Genomic DNA, 18,766 nt, shown 5'->3' with positions numbered 1-18,766 from the left:
TTGCTGCACGACAGGCAGTGAGTGTAAACGCCTCTGCCTATGTTCGCGAGCAGGCTCTATACCCGAATGCTCAGCTGCGCATTTGTGCTCTCCAGTAGTGGGGAAAATCAACGCGCCTTCGACGGTTGGCTGTTCATTGACCGCCGGAGACTGAGGTATGCGCACCATTCATTAGTATTTTTTGTTCACATCCGAATCCCTTATCTTAGGGTTGTATTTTCGGCCTGGGTTATAGAGCGAATATATTGCATTTCGGGGTGATTACAGTGGCTGTGGTAAACAGTTTTAACGAGCGATACTGGCACTGCGGATTCACGTCTCTGCAACCCCAGTGACTTTTTATCCCTTCAATAAGGCGACATGTTCGATTATACTATTTACAAAAATGAAACAGCATGGGCCGCGAGAAATTGTCTATGGCGTATGCGGCTCAGTGTTGACGCAAGTTTGAGATGCGCGTTGTACACGATAAGCGACACGTAAGAAAAGGAAAAACCAAGCAATGGAAGAAAAAAAAAGTCTATTTTGCACTGTCTTTTGGTTTATACATGCTAGAACAGTCGCTCAATCGGAAAACACGTGACATGGCGGCATATTTTTTTCCAACATACATATGGCGGTACAGCTCCGGTTTTTCTTTATTTTCTTGCAATGTTCTTTCGCTCATGGCAGGTTCATAAGTAAAAACCTTCCGAGCCTGTGCCATATCGCGCTTATCGAAAGCAGACGAGATAGGCGGCATAAATATATCTTGCTGGGACGCTTACACATATGCTGTCGGCGGCTGTCCACGCGTGACAGTCTGTATTATATCGACGTCCAGAGCGGGCCGTTCAACTTGAGCCTTTAAACGAGCAATGAGAGAGGTATAGAGCGCTGTTCACTGGCGTCATGCAGATCTGTCTGCTCTTGCCTCGGCACGTGCAGACGTGCGGCGCCTCAGAGTCGGAAGACCTTTGCGTTTTTTTTTTTACTCGTCCTCGCCGACGAGAAAGTAGCACGTGCTCCCTAATTGTTACCTCTTGCGGGGATTGCTCTAAAACGGCCATTTTTTCCGCGAAACCTTCCCGCGGACTGCGCACTTCAGGTTGCATCCGAATGTCGACAGCGGGGATTCCCATCACTGGCCCGCACCAGAAAAAAAAAGTCTTTTCCCCGCGCCAGATTCATGACTGTGAAAAGGAAAAGAGAGAGAGAGAGAGAGAGAGAGAGAGAGTAGCAGAAAGAAGTAAGACAGAAAAGCGAGAGCCGAGTCTTGGGACTATTGGCGTTCACAGCAAGAAGCCGAGCTGTGTGCACTGAATGCCTTCGCCGATAAGATTGGACACGTGGCGCGCGTGCATACGTTGTCGGAGCTTAATTGTACACGCGCAAGGAAGGACTTACATCGGTGTTGTGTGTTTGGTGTAGCGGCGAATAACTTTGCCATTCTCCGTCTCGCTCAACCACCTTTGAGAGGATGGCGGCGCTGAGCATTCTTGCGCGGGGGAAATCTTTGGCCGAGTCACCGTCGCGCTGCTCGTTTAATGGGAAACGTCCGTCGCTGCGAATGCTGTCGCATCGGTTCTGGCAGAATTGTACTGCTGCCAGGTCATTGCGGATCTAGTTATCATAGAGTGAGAAAAAGAAAGTGATGCTGAAAGTACGCCACTTGAACAGGGACGATACAGGATGCGCTTAGAGTAGTTCGTGGTATTTCGAAGACTTTCTACACTGGAAGTTACCACCGAAGTATAGTTAGGCAACACTAACTAGACACCCGCGCACTTCGTTAGCGGACGCTGCGACACAGTGGACATTCTTCTTTCGGGAAGCAGCTTGGGGAAAGCGCCCATCGAGTGCTTGGAGCTGCGCTTAGTGGTCATTGTTTTAACGGTGGACGAGAGGTCGCAATGAAAGCGGTCCGAAGACGTCGTTTCGAAACACATACTGGCATCCTATAGGGTAGGAAGTCCACGCTGTCGGACGGATTTAGGCCAGCTGCTGTCATTTGAGTTAGTCATGCTTCGCACCGACGTCGCAGCGACGACTTTCGATTTCTGTGAGTATAGCCCTGTTGTTGAAGAATGTTCTCAATTAGACTATTGCTAAGTGCGGGAGTTGGTGCTTAATTCACTATAGGAGAGAAGAAGTAATGAGGGGAGGATATGCTTAGGCGAGAAAAAAAAAAGAAAGCTCCTTCTAAATGACAAAATGTGTGACTAAGAATATGATGGGCTTGTTCTTTGTTTCGTTTACCTGCCCGGTATTGGCTTCCTACTGGCTCTTAGTACTAAGTTTGCACCTGCTCCCCCTCCTTTTTTTTCTTCTGTAGCTTTGTCTTGGCTGTTTTCTTTTGCTTCTTTCCGCTTCTCTTTTGTGGCTGCAGAGAAGGCCGTAGCGGAAGGGCAGTCCTGATCGACATTGAGAACACCGTTGCCAATTGTGAGCATAGGACGAAAACACTTCTATGTCTCTGTCATTTACGTCATGCGTAAACCGACTTTTGTGATCACTGCTGCATTCCCACGATGCGCGTCTCTTTCACATCGTGGGAGTCTGATCACACGCATGCCGTGGAACGCTGCCTGGCACAACGCTACAGCGGGGGACGACGGCGAACGCTTGGCTGCTTCCGCGGTCCGTTGGTGTCAGCACCTGCCCCCTATACCACGGAATCCAGTGAACTGCACGCATGCGTGCCGATCAGCTGCCTTCTTCACGGTGTTTCGTGCAGCAAGCGGTGGACGGCCCCATAAACGCCGTGGAAGACCCGCCGGCTACATGTACACCCAATCTGAAAAAAAAAGTATAGGCCGACCGGCCATGACTGGCTGACTTTTACTTTCTTGTACTACGCTGTATGCAGTGGGCGGGCGTAGGAGAAGGTGCATCTGTAACTTGCGGCGTTCGTTCTCGCTTGACTGCTAGACATTTTCATAGTGCAAAAGAAAGACTTGCTCTCTTTACATTATTTCGATAGCTCATCGCGGAGAAAATTAGCCGCTTTCTAATCTCCTCTGTTCTTGAGATTCTCGAATCTCTGTCCGGAAAGCGATCATCTGTGTTTGGAACGAAATCTCGATATACAGTACTGGGTGTAAGAACGCCTCAGTAGTGTTTTCGTTCTCCCGCATCGTGCGACGGGATCCAGGCGGCGTCGAGCGTGCCACTCATGTCATTTATCTTGGCGGGTTTGTATAAAATTGCCATATCACTGTTGTAAATTTGTTGTATTTAATATATAGACGCTGTCACCAGGGATTCTAGAGCAATATATTGTCAAGGCGCAGTGACGCAGTGGCGCAGTGTTCACGACCTGCTCGACGCGTTGACCTGTGCGCTATTATTCGCTTGCGAGTGAATATTGTTTTCTCGTCACACGGAAATCGGTACTGTTTGAGAACCTACGGGTTTGCAGAACTCGCTAGCTTAAAAAGTCACTAATATTTTTGATCATTTTACTTGCCTCTCTTTTGACTATGTCAGCAGACATTATATAACCTTCGATAACGCGTCAGTACTTTCGAATTTGTACTTAACGCGCTCGTGTGTGCGACGCGACGGTTCAGCTATATGACAAAGCACAAAGCTACGAATACTTAGCTATATTAACTGCTTTTAGAATCAACGACCCTTTCTATATTTCACATTTGCTGCGCATGCAACTGCATCCTGTTACGCCGGAAATATGAGCACTGTGCACTACGGGTCGTCGCCGAACGCTCACAGAAAAAGAAACAAAATAGCATGGGTACGTGAAGCGTCCTGTTATTTATCGGAATCAAAAACCTGTGCGTTGTCGGCACATGTCCTTTGAGGCATCAACGTGTGCAGTTCATTGAATGACTTTTCTAACGCTGATGTGGATCAGGTGTTAGCTGCATATAAACACGCTGAATCATTGCGCTGGAGCCGTCTCCAGCATACGTCCCAACATCCAAAGGAAACAACGTCACAAGTAGGCGGCGGGATGCTGGGTGGAGATTACGCGAGTGAAAAGGAAATGAAAATATCATTTTGAAAGTTTTGGTGTAAACGTTGAATAGACTCATTTTCACGTGAACAGGCCTCGCGGAATAGCTGAAGCTTGTGACGTCCCAGTACTCTCCATAGCATTTTGTTAGACGTCCGAAATTGAAGGGCGATCTAAGTAAACTATTGCGAAATGGCGGACTTTGGTAGTAATTGAATAAAAAGTGACACTATTCTGAAAAAAAGAAAACAGCAATGAAACCTCACGAGCTGATATTCCTATCTAGGAAAGCACAGAACTATGCTTGAGCTCCGGTGAGCAATAGTTTGGTATTGCCATATAGACGCAATATATATTTTCATTTTGCAGAGGTTATTATTACTTTTCTCGATTTTTTCCTAACTTTATTGATTTGCAAGGATCAGCTGTTTTGGCCGGAAACGATTGGAGTTTTTTCATCAAATCAGGCCTCCGCAATATTTCCAGCTAAGTTGCCAGTATTGCCATCAAGGTTGATGGCTGAGCAGGTGTACTCGGGTACCCTTACACTGCGAAAAGAAGGTTGCATGTCGTTAAAATACACATCAGCTGCAAATTGTCGATTGTAAACCATGAGCCTTGCACTTTAAAGAGCTGTTTTTTTTTCGGGCAAGAGTAAATTAGGATTTTTATGGCGTAGCAGCGTTCATTGTGAGAATGTGCCGCCGACAATTAGAGAAAGGCATCGGCAGCGCCATTGGACTCCGTGAGCAACTCAGTGTGAGTGCAATGTTGGTCTCTTCAAGAGGCGCATGGCAAGTCAGAATGGTATAGGCTATACTTAGCTCGAACTGACTAACTAGACCAGCCGATTTTAGATCTCGTATAAAGTGAGCTTAATTTATTGGAACTTCTCAGTCGGGGCGTGTGTGTTTTCTCCGAATATGGCGAACAACACGCACACACACCAAAATAAAGGGCGACCTACGTAGCGTTCGTTCAGCACGCAACAAACAGGGCTATTTGGTGTACGTTCATAGCGCAAGAAAACTATGAATAGGGTTCGTGGATGTAATGCACGCTGGTCTTACCAGTGAATGTATGCATCTGAGGTTTCACAAGAGCCACGTAGATCTTGTCGACGGGCTCGTTCCGGCTTTCGCGTGCTTCGCGCCGCGGCCTTCGGAGGATCCAGCGCCCTGCTTTGAATGCCCTCGACTCGGCCGAGAAATTGCCCGCCGCCCCCGCCGTCTTCACCTGGAAATTATCCGTGTTCGAGTTTTCGCTCCGCACCCTTGACCCAAACCCAACCTTAGCGCGGCCGTTCTTTTTGTTCGGCCGTGTTGCGTCGCGAAACTCCGGCGAGTGGGAGGCCCATTGTGGACCTAAGTGGGGGGCGGCTGCTGTTCTCTGTGTACTTAGCTTCACGCCAAGGGGATTAGTCACGTATACAAGCGGTGCTGCTTCGTGCTATATGCACTCCCGAGAAAGTTGTAGCACAAGCGACCGCAGGTCTGGTCACCTGCTGTGGAAGAGCTCAAGCGTGCTAAACTAGCTGGACCTAGACTCTACTGTCTGCGCATATTGTTTCGACAATCAAGTCCACGATGGGACCTGCAGGTTCGGCGACGGAAGGCCCAACACGCGTGCCTCATGCAGTCAGGGAGAGTTCCGACAGAATAATTTCTTTCTTTCTTCTTTTTTGTGACGCAAGAGAAGCCGATTCCATTGTGCAGACGTAGTCGGGTAGTACCCTTGAACCACTTTTCGGTTTGATGCACCGACATGATAAGTCTTTGCGGCACGAGTTAGTGCTCGAAGCGTTTCTTTTCAATTCAACCAGGTTACTGCAAATAACTATGTAATGCACTCATGTTGTATCACATAACCGGGGTGGCGTCGCAGAGATCAATGAAATCGTGGGCTAAGCATAGCCACATGCGCGGAACGCGCATTTGGTGTGGTTTAAAGAACCGAAATAAGTTACTCGTTACCAACGGTTCCAGTCCCAATGAATTTTAGAACAGCTTCTTGAGAAAAGGTATGGAGCAAGTGTGTACTTGCCCCCAAGGTTGCTAAGCAACAAGCAAAGGTACAGGACCAGCTTGAAATAGACATATTTTACTGTCCTAGCTTATCCTAACCATAAGTACACTACTTGCCATGAGGTTCGCGGAGTGTCCTGGCGTAGTGTAGCACGATATTAATTTCGAGTAACGAACCTTTCTGCTTGCTCTCTGTTGCAGACGTGGAGAAGGAGTGCGCCTCGCTGGAGAACGTCCCGTCCAACCTGTACGAGTCTGTCTGCGTCCCTGGTCTGGACGAGTTCTTCCAGCAGGGAGGAAGCTTTCCGATGCCGGAGCAAAAAGTCACGCCTGTCATGAATGGAGCTGCAGCGCCCACTTCGCAAGCCTACATCGACGGTAAGCAGCTATGCGAATTACAGGCTTAGTAGCGACAAATAGCTCGACAAATAGCTATGCGTCGCTCTCTGCAGACGATGCTCAGTGACGTAACTGTACTGCTGTCGTCTTCGAGAACCAAGCTATAGGTATAAAATAAAAAAAGAAAAGAACAGCGCCTGTATCATGCCTGCGCATAGCCTGTTAATCTTCTGTATTGCAGTCAGAGGTGCTCCAATGTTGCCGCCATGACGTCACGCGCCCCAGGAAAGCGCTTATTGAAGTAAGGTAGCTAGTAAACTACTACGTCGGCTGATAAGGAAGCGATCAGTGCACTAGCAACGCGTGGCAGCAGCTCCTTTCATGTCGACTATTTTAGTTTTCCCGCTTCTCGCATATCAAAATTTTAACGCATTTAGCACCCGAAATCGAGCACATGTGTCCACGGACAGCGGACACGCAACCAGTAATATCTTCTACTCCGCAGAAAGTTAGCGCATGACGCTAAATACAAGCATGGTTCGCTGGAATACACATCTTGGTACTACGGTATGGTCAATCAGGGCAGTCACTTCCGCTGCGTCTAATTAACGCACTTATCCGGGGCGGATGCTTTGGAAACAAATCCCGGGATAAGCGTCAAGCCCGCGCTAGCGACCAGAGGTCACATATACCGGGGCGCCCCGTAAAGAAGCCAGGAAGAGGGTGGGTGGAGCGGCTCCCGTAATGATGCCAAAAGCGGCTTCCTTCTCTCGCTTGTGACGACAGAAGTGGCGTGTAGTATAGTCTCACTTCCGCCGCTAATTACAGCTTCCGGTTCAAGCATTACGCGTCGGCTCCTCCCTCCTTCCTAAACGGAGTAGCGGGCAATCGGAAATGACCGGCCGATTCGTACGCGCGCCGAGCGCCGCCGCCACGGATCAGCGGCCGCCAGAGACAGCAACGCGCGGAGCTCCCCGAGTCAGAAAGTTGAGCTGGCTAATGCCACGTCGATGGAAGTAGGCATCGTGGCGCGGAGCTTCCCTTGGGCACGGCTCTTCCGTCCGCACGCGTGACACTGCGCGGACGGCGTGAGGCCAACTTTTTTTTTGCGCCGCGGTTCGGAAATAGAGGTGTGGTCGCGGATGCACGGGCCCGTGGCCCCGTAGCCGCCGCGGCCCGGCGTTGGTCCCGTCCCGCTCAGTGGGATAGTACGGCCTCCCCTCTCTCCAACCTTCGCTCCCCTCCTGGTTCCTCGCTCACCTGTTGTTGCGCACGCACGCCCGAACCGTGATGAGTGGTCGCTTTCCACCGGAAACGCGCGGTTCTTTTTCTCTCGCCCTGTCTCCCTGTCGCTGCTGTCCGCTCTCTCTTTTATTTCTTATTGTTGGGTCTTGTCTGCTATTTCCCCTTACATTTTGTTGTTGCGGGGTCGAGGGACAGTATGCGCGCATGCTGCGGCATTTATGAGCTTCTCTATGTGCTCCAGTGGCGCCGCCCTTTGGGTATTTGTTTTCGACATACGTTTCTTTATTTCTTCACCTCACCGTCCTCCTCTCGCCTCCCCCCCCCCTACATCTCTTCTCTCTCTCTCTCTCTCTCTCTACCGTGCCTGAATATTCACTACGTGAACAAGCATGAAAGCAGAAAAATGTTCGCTTTGCTTCGGTTACCTTCTGCATTTTGGTCGTGACTGTGACTGTACACTGTGTGACGTAGGACTGTACGGTGACACTGCCCACAGAAATAGTTCGTGTTTACGTGCGTGTGTGTGCTTAGGTTTTTTCTCCCTTTTTTTTATCCTTTCTTTTTCACCTATTGCATCCCCTTGCCCCTCCTCCAGTACAGGGTAGCCAACCGGAGATAATCTCTGGTTAACCTCCCTGTCGTTCCTTTGCCTTTCTCTCTCTCTCTCTCTCTTGGTCGTTTTCATATAGTTCCACTGGTATTTGAGTATTCGTCTTTTGGTTAGCCCTTCTCGAAATAATAAAAAAAGCTTTCTTAGTTATTCAACCACCTTTTAGGCTCATGCTCAGTCGACTCTTTAGTTCGCGCTTGGCCTCTTCACTTTCTCATGTTTGCCGAGCAGTGTTCTGCTCTCTTGGCGCATTGAGTTCATTTTCTCTGCATTCTTTTTCCTTTTATTTTGCTTCTTTTGGTAGATGCGTGAACCGTGTTTCTTTCCATTCTTTTCTGAGTTTTCCTTTCTTTCTCGATCGTTCCTGACCTACAATAACCGAACGGTTTCCGGCGGATGTTTGTGTTGAGAACCGAACCAATGTCGCGCGCCGGCGCGGTTTTCCCATCTCTTCGCTCACCCTTTCCCCTACGCGTCCCCCCTTCCGAATTTCGTTTGCCACGTATCGGCTCACCGAACAGTCCTGCACCCGAATTTCGTTTGCCACGTATCGGCTCACCGAACAGTCCTGCACATTTAAATATCTGTGGTGGTGACTTGGGATCATCATCATCATCATCATCATGGTGGCTATAGTATTGGGCTGCTAAGCACGAGGTCGCGGGATCGAATCCCGGCCACAGCGGCCGTATTCGGATGGGGGCGAAATGCGATAACACCCGTGTACTTAGTTTAGGGGCACATTAAAGAATTCCAGCTGGTCCAAATTTCCGGAGTCCCCCACTACGGCTTGCCTCATAATCAGATCGTGGTTTCGGTATGTAAAACCCCATAATTGAATTTTTTTTAAAACCGGACCTGCAATTAAATTGTCAATTCATTGTCAACAATTAAACACCATCAAATGTGTCCCTATGCTTTGCTTGAAATGGTTGTTACTAAAAGTATAGTTCCTCGTGCGTGCGTGCGTGCGTGTCTGCGTGCCTTTAGCTACATCGCCTTTTGAGCACGAAAATTCTGCGCTCCCTGTACCACTGTTCTGCCACCTCTTCCTCGCCTGCACAAACTCGCAAAGTAACGGCCCATGGCTCCAGCTTTCTCTGTCACCGTGCCGGCCTTCTCTCTCGAGATGCCATCTCGAGTATCCGGGTGAGCTGCGACCGCTCGCGTAGCTATCGGCGCCTGGTCGGCACTCGGACCTCCAGGGATCGTCACTCAGCGCTTCGCACGTTCCGTCTACACGGAAAGAGAGAAAAGCAATACCGAGAAGCGAGCTGGAGAAATGGGCGACGCCGTCGAGCAGGCCGCGGTTCACCACAAAGGCGTCTCTGATTCGGCGAGATGAGGCTCTGCCGGCTCTCGCTTGTCTGTATATATGCTGCTCGCGCCACGCCTGCATCGCAAACAGGAGGGTGGTCGCCGATAGCGGCGCCTCTTCGCTCTGTGGCGACGGAGTGCTTTGCGGTCCTGTGTTTGTCGGCTGCAGAGGACCACGAACTTTGCAGCACGGTTGTCGGCCCACGTATATTACGGTGCAAGATATTTAGCCGTTCGGACCGGGAGATGGCGCGCGCACGTTGCCTGTTCCATCTGCCGCAGGGTGTTCTGTCTTTCGGCGTTTCCCTCTTTTCGGGCAAGGTAACCCCGCATAGAAGCAACATTGCACTTATCCTGTCACGATGATGCAAATGCCCCTAAATAGCGTGGACGATAGCTAAAGACGAGACAGTCATAGCGAAACTTTCAAGTTGTTTATTAGAAAATCAGGTAGTCATATATATAAACTTGCACACTCGCCCAACTATACTGACCGACATATACTATCTTTTGCCAAAGTTGAGAACTTGTGAACCATTACTGAGAACTCGAGATGGTCAGATTTTGAGTACACCTCTGTGGGCATAAGAGAGAGAGAGAGACAGAGAGAGAGAGAGAAACTCTTTTAGAGGAAGAATTAGGGAGTGGTACCACTCTAACTCAAGGCTCCTAACCTATGTTCTCTTACATTGCTCAGTTAGCTATGACCATCGATTGGCCTATTTTTTACCTTGTTTATATTTTGCGATATAATGCACGTTTCAGTGCGTAATGACTACGAACAATCTTTGTGTTCGGAGGAAGGCTTCTTTGCTCTGTTTTCGTAAGCTCTCCGTATAGTCCACGGATTTTCCAAATCACGCGTCATCCACAGAGGCATACGGCACAAAGCTTCCCCATGACTCCTTATCGCAGTAGCACAAGGCATTTGTGGTTGACCTGCGCGCTCGGCTTTCCCGAGAATTGAAAAGTGTGTTAGTCATTGAGATAGGTAACGCTTGGACACAAAAAATAAGTACTTGGCTTTCTGGGGACTTTTTCTTCGTTTCGTACATTTTGTGAAATCGGAGGCTGTTTTTTAGTGTGCTATGGCTGGTTCGGTGGCCAATATATGCAACGTTGTCGGATTGTTCCAGCATCCTTCTGGAATCTTCAAAGTGTTACTAAGCTTCACTACAATGCATAAAAATGCAGCGTGCTCTTTTTTCTTTATTTATTTAGAAAGTAACAACTGAAATGTTTTGGCGATCCGCTCTACCGTTGTCGCGATGCCAGATGCCATACTTGCAAGCTTAGCTGTGCCGTGCATGTGTGGCATGGTTTAGCTGCACTTCGTGCCAAGTAGGCAGGTGGCGGAAGCATTAGTGGTAAGGGTAGAAACATAGCGAAATACTAAATCTCAATTGACGTCAATAGAGTGGAAAGCGAAAGCAAAAGTAAGAAGGTGGGTGGCGTTGGAACAGTCATCTTACTATAATCGCAATAGAACACGGCGGTAATACCAGATGAAATGTTCATGACATATGCACACTAAGCTTTATGCTGGGAAAATAAGGCCGCGCAAGATAAGCTAACGAGGACCTGGTTAAAAAAAAAAAGTTAGGGCTTCGAAAATCTACAGGCCGTTTTAATTCTGTGGCTGCACAAGATTTAGGTGCTTGAGCTTGTTAAATCGTGAAAGAAACCTGCTGTTGGCTTCAGCACACATAATATAGATAGACCATTGCGTCGCGACGCCGGAATTTACGGCCGAAAGTGAAGCGAGCAGTGAAAGGCAGAGAGAGAGAGAGAGAGAGAGAGAGAGAGAGAGAGAGAGAGAGAGAGAGATAGACAACACAACCACTTTATGACAAAAGCAGGCCTACCGAGCAAATGACGTAATGGCCTTGCAACATGTGCCTTGCCCAGTGGGCTGAAAACGAAGTTAAGAAACGCTTTTCCAGCCGGGGAAAAATAAGGCACGGCTCCAGTGCGTCCGAAGTGGTCCGTTGGTCAGTGCGACGCCTTCTCGCACCCTCCCCCCCCCCCCCCCCCCTTCTTTTTCTTTCTTTCTTCCGGGCTTGTTGGTGACCTTGTTGGCGCGTGGTGGTGCCCGGGTTTCTGCTGTTCCTTGCCTCTATTAGCCGTTTTGAAGAACGACATAATTTTCTTTGTCGCTTTCTTGCCTCGTTTTACTTTCTTTACTTTTTCTTCGTTTTCTTTTTCATTGTGTCCTTCTTGCATACGGGTGAGGCTCTGCAGCCGACCCGTAAATATACTCGCGCGTTCGTTCAGTTCTGCGCTATAGAAACAGTTGCTGATTTGTCTTTGTGTTGCTCAAGCGTCCGTTCTTATTTATTTTTCATTTCTGGTTCTCTCGACGGTCTTTCAGTAGTGTTTCCATGGGGGTAAAGCTATAGGGAAACGCATTAGTCATAATAGGCGTTTACGTACGGAGTATCATTTCTCGGTCTCGCTGCCGACAAAGCCAAAGTGCGTCGTCGTTCGTGGTCCCGTGGCGAGCTTTGCCTAATAGCTAGTCACTGTGTTCACGACGACTCGTATGGATTGCGATCCTTTAGCGTCAGCGCTCAATTTCTCATCTATACGCGGTGCCCGCGTATTTGCACCATCATCCTCGTCCTCCTGCAAGAAACATTTCCAGCGTAGCACTTGAACCTGTACCGAGAAAACATCGAGAGTTCTCAGGACATGGAGTTTTCCTCATCACGCGCACTTCAATGTTACTGATAGGAACCATTATGTAATGCTGGAAAGCTTTAGATAGAAGGATGGTTTGATTTGTTTTCCGTCATCGCTGAGCTGTTTTTGAGGCAATTGCGAGCCTACGCACGGCGTGATTCAGTCGCCGTGTGTACAAGTGAGTTGAATCCAGTTGGCCTGGATAAGAGTGTGTTAGAACGCAGAATCGAAACCTACGCGATATATCCACACGAACCTGACGGGTCGTGCGGAAGCAAAATATGCCGCCCAGAACATGGCAGAGTGAAAGTGGTTCGGCTGGCGAAGGTTGCATGCAGTCAGCGTCGCTCTCACGGCTATCCTGCGGGAAGCGAGACTTGGACGGTTGCTTATTTGGATCGATCCATATGCCGAGTTGTCTTCGTGCGTGTTGGCGTGTTTCCCTCTCTGTCTCAAGTGTCGGCCTGCGAATTTATCGCCGGTACGTGTTCCTCTATCCTGGCTTCTGCAGACCCTAAATTAGCCCATTCCGTTGTTTCTCGCCACGGCTGGGCGGATGCGTTTCCTGTATCCCGCGCCGATTTCGGCCCGTCGCGCTTACCACCTGTTGCGCGCGCGTAGCAAGTCCCAAACGTGGAGTGGGGCTGCTGATTTTCTTCTCGTTTTCTCATTCGCCTCGCTATGAAAGCGTTCGTCACCGCTACCGTGTAGAGCTGATTTCTCCGAATTCCGCTGCAACGCACGTTCTATACGGACGCTTCAGGTGCGTGCGTGTCGATACACTCGCGCCGCTACGACATCTGTTCCGCGATCTTACGGAGTGCGTGCGTTGTATCACCCCTTCTTTTATCTGAAAGTTTGGTTCAAGCGCGACGATAAAACAGACATTGTCTTTCTGAATTATGTAATTGTCGAGAAGAAAGGATACCGAGGGGCCCGATTTTTATTAATTATGTCATGAGAAGCGAGCAAGAAAAAACAAACATTACGCGTGCATCGCACGCATAATGCGAAGGCGTGGAATCGTTCCCCACCTGCGACCGGTTGCTTTGTTCATCCATTTTCGTTTCCATTAAGTTATCATTTCTTTCATTCAATCAGTAAGTTCATTTAATCTCCCTTATGTTATACTTTGTGTCTTTGTTGGTTTCTCATGATTTGATAATTATGAGGCGTTCAAGTTACGTTACATCATGTTGCAGCATTAGAGCATGAAAAAGAAAAGTAACGCGATAACGTCTATTGGACGGGTTATGCGTAGTAGCATTGGCGTCTGAAGTTTATGCGCATACTATGTGAAAACGACCTTTCCCCATGAGTAACCGTAGTTTTGGATTGTCGTGTGTATAAGCTCGAATTAAATGTTGCGGCATTCAACATGATATATTAATGACATAAGCTTACACCTTAGTGAGACTCCAAAACACGGTTTAGGCCACGCCAAGAAACAGAGAGCAACATACTGCATCAGTGCGAATAAAACGTTAGCGCCAACCAACGCATTTCTGCCTTTGGAAGCAGCTGTAGTGCTTCCGTACGCTTGTGTCGTTCTCTTCGCTCCTTTAAAAAATGCAATTGCGGCGAATTAGCGTCAACCTCCTATGCTCATTCTGGACCATAAGCTGGAAACGGGGCCAAGTCTTGGGATTCCGAGAGACGTTGCGAAGACCCTTCGAAGAAGTGACTTGCACACAGTTCCAGAGAAGGGAGGATGGATGGATGGATATTGGATATTGGTGTGCCTCGTGTGCGCCCCCTAGTGGCACGGGGTTCAGCTCTCTGGGGCAGGCCATTGATTGGAGTCAGTTGCCAAATATATGTCGCGCAAGAAGCCGTGCCGTGCCCCTGCGCACTGACCGGTGGCGAACCAGCTCGTGGTCAGTGGCAGCGGAGCGTGTTCCGGCGGGGGCCGTTTTTCTCCGGGACCCTGCGTCGCACTCGACCGTAGGGCGCACTACGCCTCCGAGAAAAGAACGCCGGTCGGTTTAGTTGCGAAATTGCGCGGCCCCTTTCAAGCGCTGCAGCCTTATTGCCGCTGGTAGCCGTGAGAGCTGTAGCTGGTCGTGGCGGGCAGTCACTGGCGTCCTCCGCAGCACAGACGGCGAGGGCGGGCCCTCGTCCGTTTGCCTCCGCCTCCTGCCGACTTGCTTCACCACGCAGACCGCGCAATTTCGGCCTCTGCTGAAGGGCTACCAGGCTGCCTCAATGAGCGCAGACATTAATTGAGTGCATGCGTGACCGCCCGTTGCAGGCTGCGCACCGCGGCGCCCTTTGTGGTTGTTGCTGGCTCTTTTCGTCGCAGCCCTCCTATTTTACTTTATTGTAATTTTCTTTTAATTTTTACAGCGAACCTGTTATTGAGAATGGAAGCTCTCGTAAACGTTCTACGTGCGCTTTTTTGTTTTTGACGAGCCGCAGAGCACTTCTCTGGTTAGGACGGCCACTCATATACTATAGTGGACATGTTGCGTGCGCGTTGCACATAATTTCCACATTTTCCAACAGTGTTGGCCTGAAAGCCTTAACCTGCTTAAGGCGCCTTCGGCGCTTGGCCGAGGGTCCAGCATAACGAGCCCTCCCAAGAGCAATGTGTGCACACTGGACTTGCACCACGTCACTAAAGGTTGTACTTATCTTTACAAGCGTCTTGAATTCTAACCCTTCCGATGCAATAATATCAGATGCAGCTGGGGTTCCACTGGGCGTCTCTGCAAGCCCGACGACGTCATAGGCATACGTAGTCCACCCCTTGTTTCCATGTACTACCTTATAATGGGAGCAGCCTCTGTCAAATCTTCCAAGAACGTAAGTTTTTACGAATTGGCTGCACACATTATCGCACTGGGCTAGTCGAGAACCATATCCAGTGGAACAGGCTGTATCATATGTGAAGAGTAGAGAAAGTGGGTATATATGTACATGTAAATGCAAATGCACTGAGCATTTTACGTGGCGAAGTTGTTCGTATGGCCCCCCTCCCTGCCGGCAATGTTGTTTTTTCTTCCACATTCATTCCTAGTTAATTTTCTTTTGTTTTAGATATAGTCTGAAAATTACCGTATGCTTACTTCTCAGTCATTAATCTGAAAATTCGCTCATAAAAGAAAGCGTTTACTTCCCCATGCATTGATTGGCTTCATTGTTCGGTGTTACGTGACAAAAATCGAGCCCGTGGTTGTGCTCAGTCTTCTAAGTCATTTTATATGACTGAGAGCCCCATTCTAAACTTTATTAAAATGTGCAACTGTATTTTGTATGCCTAGTAATCTGCAGATAACATCAGTGTTATGTCGTCCCGCAACAACGTTGTTCTTTCGATTTGTCCAGGAGGCTACAACCACATAAGCGAGAGCCTTCATACGTTGAACGACATGAACCAGGAGGAGATGGCGCTCGGTGGCCACAACTCCTACGACGAGTCCCAGGAGTACGGCCTCGAAACGCCGCAGTCGCACCCGCCCTATTTGGACTCGAGTCCCGAGTTCTACCCTTCCACGTCCGCCGTCGTGCACGAATCAAAGTTCCAGCCCACCTACACGACGAGCAAGGAGTATTCCAGACGTAAGTGACACCATTATTATCATTGGCCTACCCTAGTGTAAGCCGACTGACCAACAACTTCTGCTGTGGGTGTCATTATCTTCCATACCTTGATCATCAAAGTGATGTATCGTAAATGATGAGGAATATGTTGCTGATAGCTCCCTTATACCAGGAATATCGTTGCCCAACTTCGTGCACGCCTGCTTTTTGCGATCTGGATTGAAGGGAAACTTAAAAAAACAGTCGACCTAAATGGGTAAATTAAGCTTATTAAATATTAGAAGCGTCAGGTGTTACTGTGAGCTGAGACTTGGTAAGCCAGAAGAGATGCAAGAACAAACACGGGCTTGTATAATTCCCGCGCTCTCTCCTTGTAATGTCATGAGATGTGGAGAGCACCTGTTCTAGGATAGTACATAGTGTATCAATGAAGAAGGGCTCCCTGGCATTCTAAGGTAACCGATGACTCAACCACGTGAGTTTTATGAACTAATTTGAACCAGAATATGCGACCCAAGCACGCGAAAACTAGTAAGTACAGCGTATCAATAACCTACGCATTAAAAAAGGAATACCCTTCGTTTTCTTCGATAATAACCAATGTTTCTCCCCCATATAGGCGCAGATCGATTATTGAAAATATAATGTCGCTAGACTAAACTAACATAGTTTATTTCTTTAGTGACACTTTAGGTAGCGTTCTTGATCGGTTGACCCCGTGTCCAATTTTTTACCCTTCCTAAGTCAAGCTCTCGTTTCTCCCGTCACATGCTGGGTGCCTGATGTCTTCTTCGGCATTTCCTTTGCCCGACTGCAGCGAGGTACTCCCACCACGACATGGGCCTCCCCGAGCGCTACACGGGCGCGCATCACTACGAGCCACCCTTCCAGACGGTCCCCACGGCCGTCCAAAGCGCTGCCGACCACTGGGCGGCGGCCGCCGCGGCCCACCAGAACGGCGTGGCAGCCGCAGCCGCGGCCGCGGCCGCAGCCAACGGCGGCGTCCCTCCGCCCCACCACCACCACCACCCGTCGTCATTCGGGCCCCTGCACGCGCTTCGCGGCGACGGTCCTCTGGGCCACCTGAGTTCCGGCGCGCTGCAGCGATCACACCTCGTCGGCGGCGGCGACAGCAAGCCTGTCATCCAAGCGGCCGTTTTAGCAGGTTATTCTGGTGTGTCCTTGGACTAACCCTCACCGTTCTGCTTGCCCGTGGAAGCGATACCGTTAGGGGGTGCTTCTACCCCAGATTTTATCTCCTAATATTACTTGATTTGTGGTAATTGTTCTGCTTATCAGACAAGAGAACTCATCCATGTTGCACTTCTATCACTAATCTCCCATGCTCAATTGGAGGGTTCTGTGCGTGGCACTCGCGGTAAAGTAAGTGCGCTGTACTTGTTGGAATATGTTTATATGCACCCATGAGTTAATTGCGTCTCTTGGTAAATTATTGCTGCCACTGAAGATAACTGCGACATACTTAATCGTCGCCATGAAACACATTTAGGGTTCCGACATTTGCAACTGATTACACAGGGTGGGGCTTAAAGGGGTAGGGATAGGGATAGTAGTTGTTCTGTTGTATTTGAAAAAAAGGGATGTCATCTTTGTCTTGCAATGAAGTTATCTTCAAGATGACAATGAAGGTACATTTTCTGTACCACTAGCATTAATTTGTTCAACTATGATAGCTACTCACCCAAGCATAAAATCAAGTTTTCCTCAAGAGTATCTTTTATTGCACATTATGTTGTGAACTTAGCTCGAAATCTGCATTGTAATATTGGACATCATTGTAACTCGTGTGCCTGCAAGATAGTATATTTGGACAGAGAAAACAGTAGCTTCTCTATGAGTAAATACATATGCACCACATGTGAAATGTAAAGGATTTAAGGTGTGCTCACCAGTGTCAAAAACCATGTGTTTGTGCATAAATTCGGGCTTGAGGTCAGTGCCTGTCTGATGAGCAAAAATAGAACACGTTGTGGGGCTAGTTGTTTCATAACTTTGAAAAGATGAAGCACTGACAGAGACAGCACACCAATGAAGAAACAACGACGACAGGACAAGGCACTACTTGCAACTGTTTATTGAGGTCAAAAGCGGCCCCATGGCTATACATACGGCCGCTTTTGGCCACAATAAACAGTTGCAAGTAGCGCCTTGTCCTGTCATTGGTGTGCTGTTTCTGCTGGTGCTTCATCTTTTGAGAGCGAAAATATATATCAGTTATCTTAAACTGAGATTGCAGCTTAGGGTACTTTTTTCGCTTTACTTTACAGATATTTATTTTTGCAATGCCAGAAATATTTTAAGGCTCTCCCCTTTTGATGTGCAAAAATAATGCAATGAAGAACTTAAAGTGTATATATCCTTACTCAGGCATGACCCAACTTCTAGCTTCGCATTTTGACTATTGCAGTGTTTGAAGGCCTGTTGCTTTTGTGCATGGCTTTAATGTGGAATGCTACATGGATGAGCTTTGCTCTTGGCTCTGCTTTTCAAAGCATTTCTCACTTTTTGTTGTTGCCTTTGGCATTCCTGCTTGTAAATTCTCCTTGTTGCTTGCTGCTTCCACAGTAAACAGAATGGTATTGAAGTGGCTCAGAATGATGCTGTTGATTCCATGGGGATTGTAGAGACATGCTAGCGCTACATAAATTTGATGGCTTCAAAATTTTGACCTTACCAAACATTTGACATAAAAGCACATTCATCGATGTTCATATCCCTGTGGTTGGTCTGGAATACAGCAACGGACTGAGTCACTTCAACTGTCATGCTAACTCGTATTGTGTCATGAAGTTCTAGCAATTCATGACTAAAATTTTTATGCTGTTCAGAACATGGTTTAAGCTTTCAAAGCTTTTATCATAAATTTGGGTGTGCGGTGAACAAAGGCAATATTGTCTTGTCAATAGCCTCAGGTAATGAAGAATGCTAATAATATAATATCAATAGTAGATAATGTCAGAGATCAAGCTCACCGGTATTCCATGACCAAACTTTTTTTTAGTGCACAGAAACCACAGACCTGTATATTCC

At 48.3% G+C, this 18,766-nt stretch overlaps 1 protein-coding gene and 1 long non-coding RNA gene across 4 annotated transcripts in view; one reads left to right on the top strand and one right to left on the bottom strand.

Moving 5' to 3' along the window:
* The window catches only part of LOC140218637 (uncharacterized), a 41,179-nt gene extending 34,936 nt beyond the window's left edge, over positions 1 to 6,243 (bottom strand). Inside the window, exon 1 of the long non-coding RNA XR_011894857.1 lies at positions 6,157 to 6,243. This is a non-coding gene — a long non-coding RNA (uncharacterized lncRNA). The remainder of the gene's footprint in view (positions 1 to 6,156) is intronic.
* The window catches only part of LOC126532314 (protein C-ets-1-like), a 195,769-nt gene that overhangs the window by 173,352 nt on the left and 3,651 nt on the right, over positions 1 to 18,766 (top strand). For 2 of the 3 annotated variants that reach the window (XM_050180002.3, XM_050180004.3), the window contains 3 exons: positions 6,181 to 6,357; positions 15,500 to 15,733; positions 16,533 to 16,889. In XM_050180002.3, the coding sequence (XP_050035959.1) occupies positions 6,181 to 6,357; positions 15,500 to 15,733; positions 16,533 to 16,889 (768 nt within the window). The remainder of the gene's footprint in view (positions 1 to 6,180; positions 6,358 to 15,499; positions 15,734 to 16,532; positions 16,890 to 18,766) is intronic. The other variant, XM_050180003.3, reaches the window with a different exon arrangement.

The sequence above is a fragment of the Dermacentor andersoni genome, chromosome 5 (assembly GCF_023375885.2).
Source record: "Dermacentor andersoni chromosome 5, qqDerAnde1_hic_scaffold, whole genome shotgun sequence".
Lineage (NCBI taxonomy): Eukaryota > Metazoa > Arthropoda > Arachnida > Ixodida > Ixodidae > Dermacentor > Dermacentor andersoni.
Note: the sequence above shows the minus strand (reverse complement) of the source record. Positions and strands in the feature narration are given on the sequence as shown.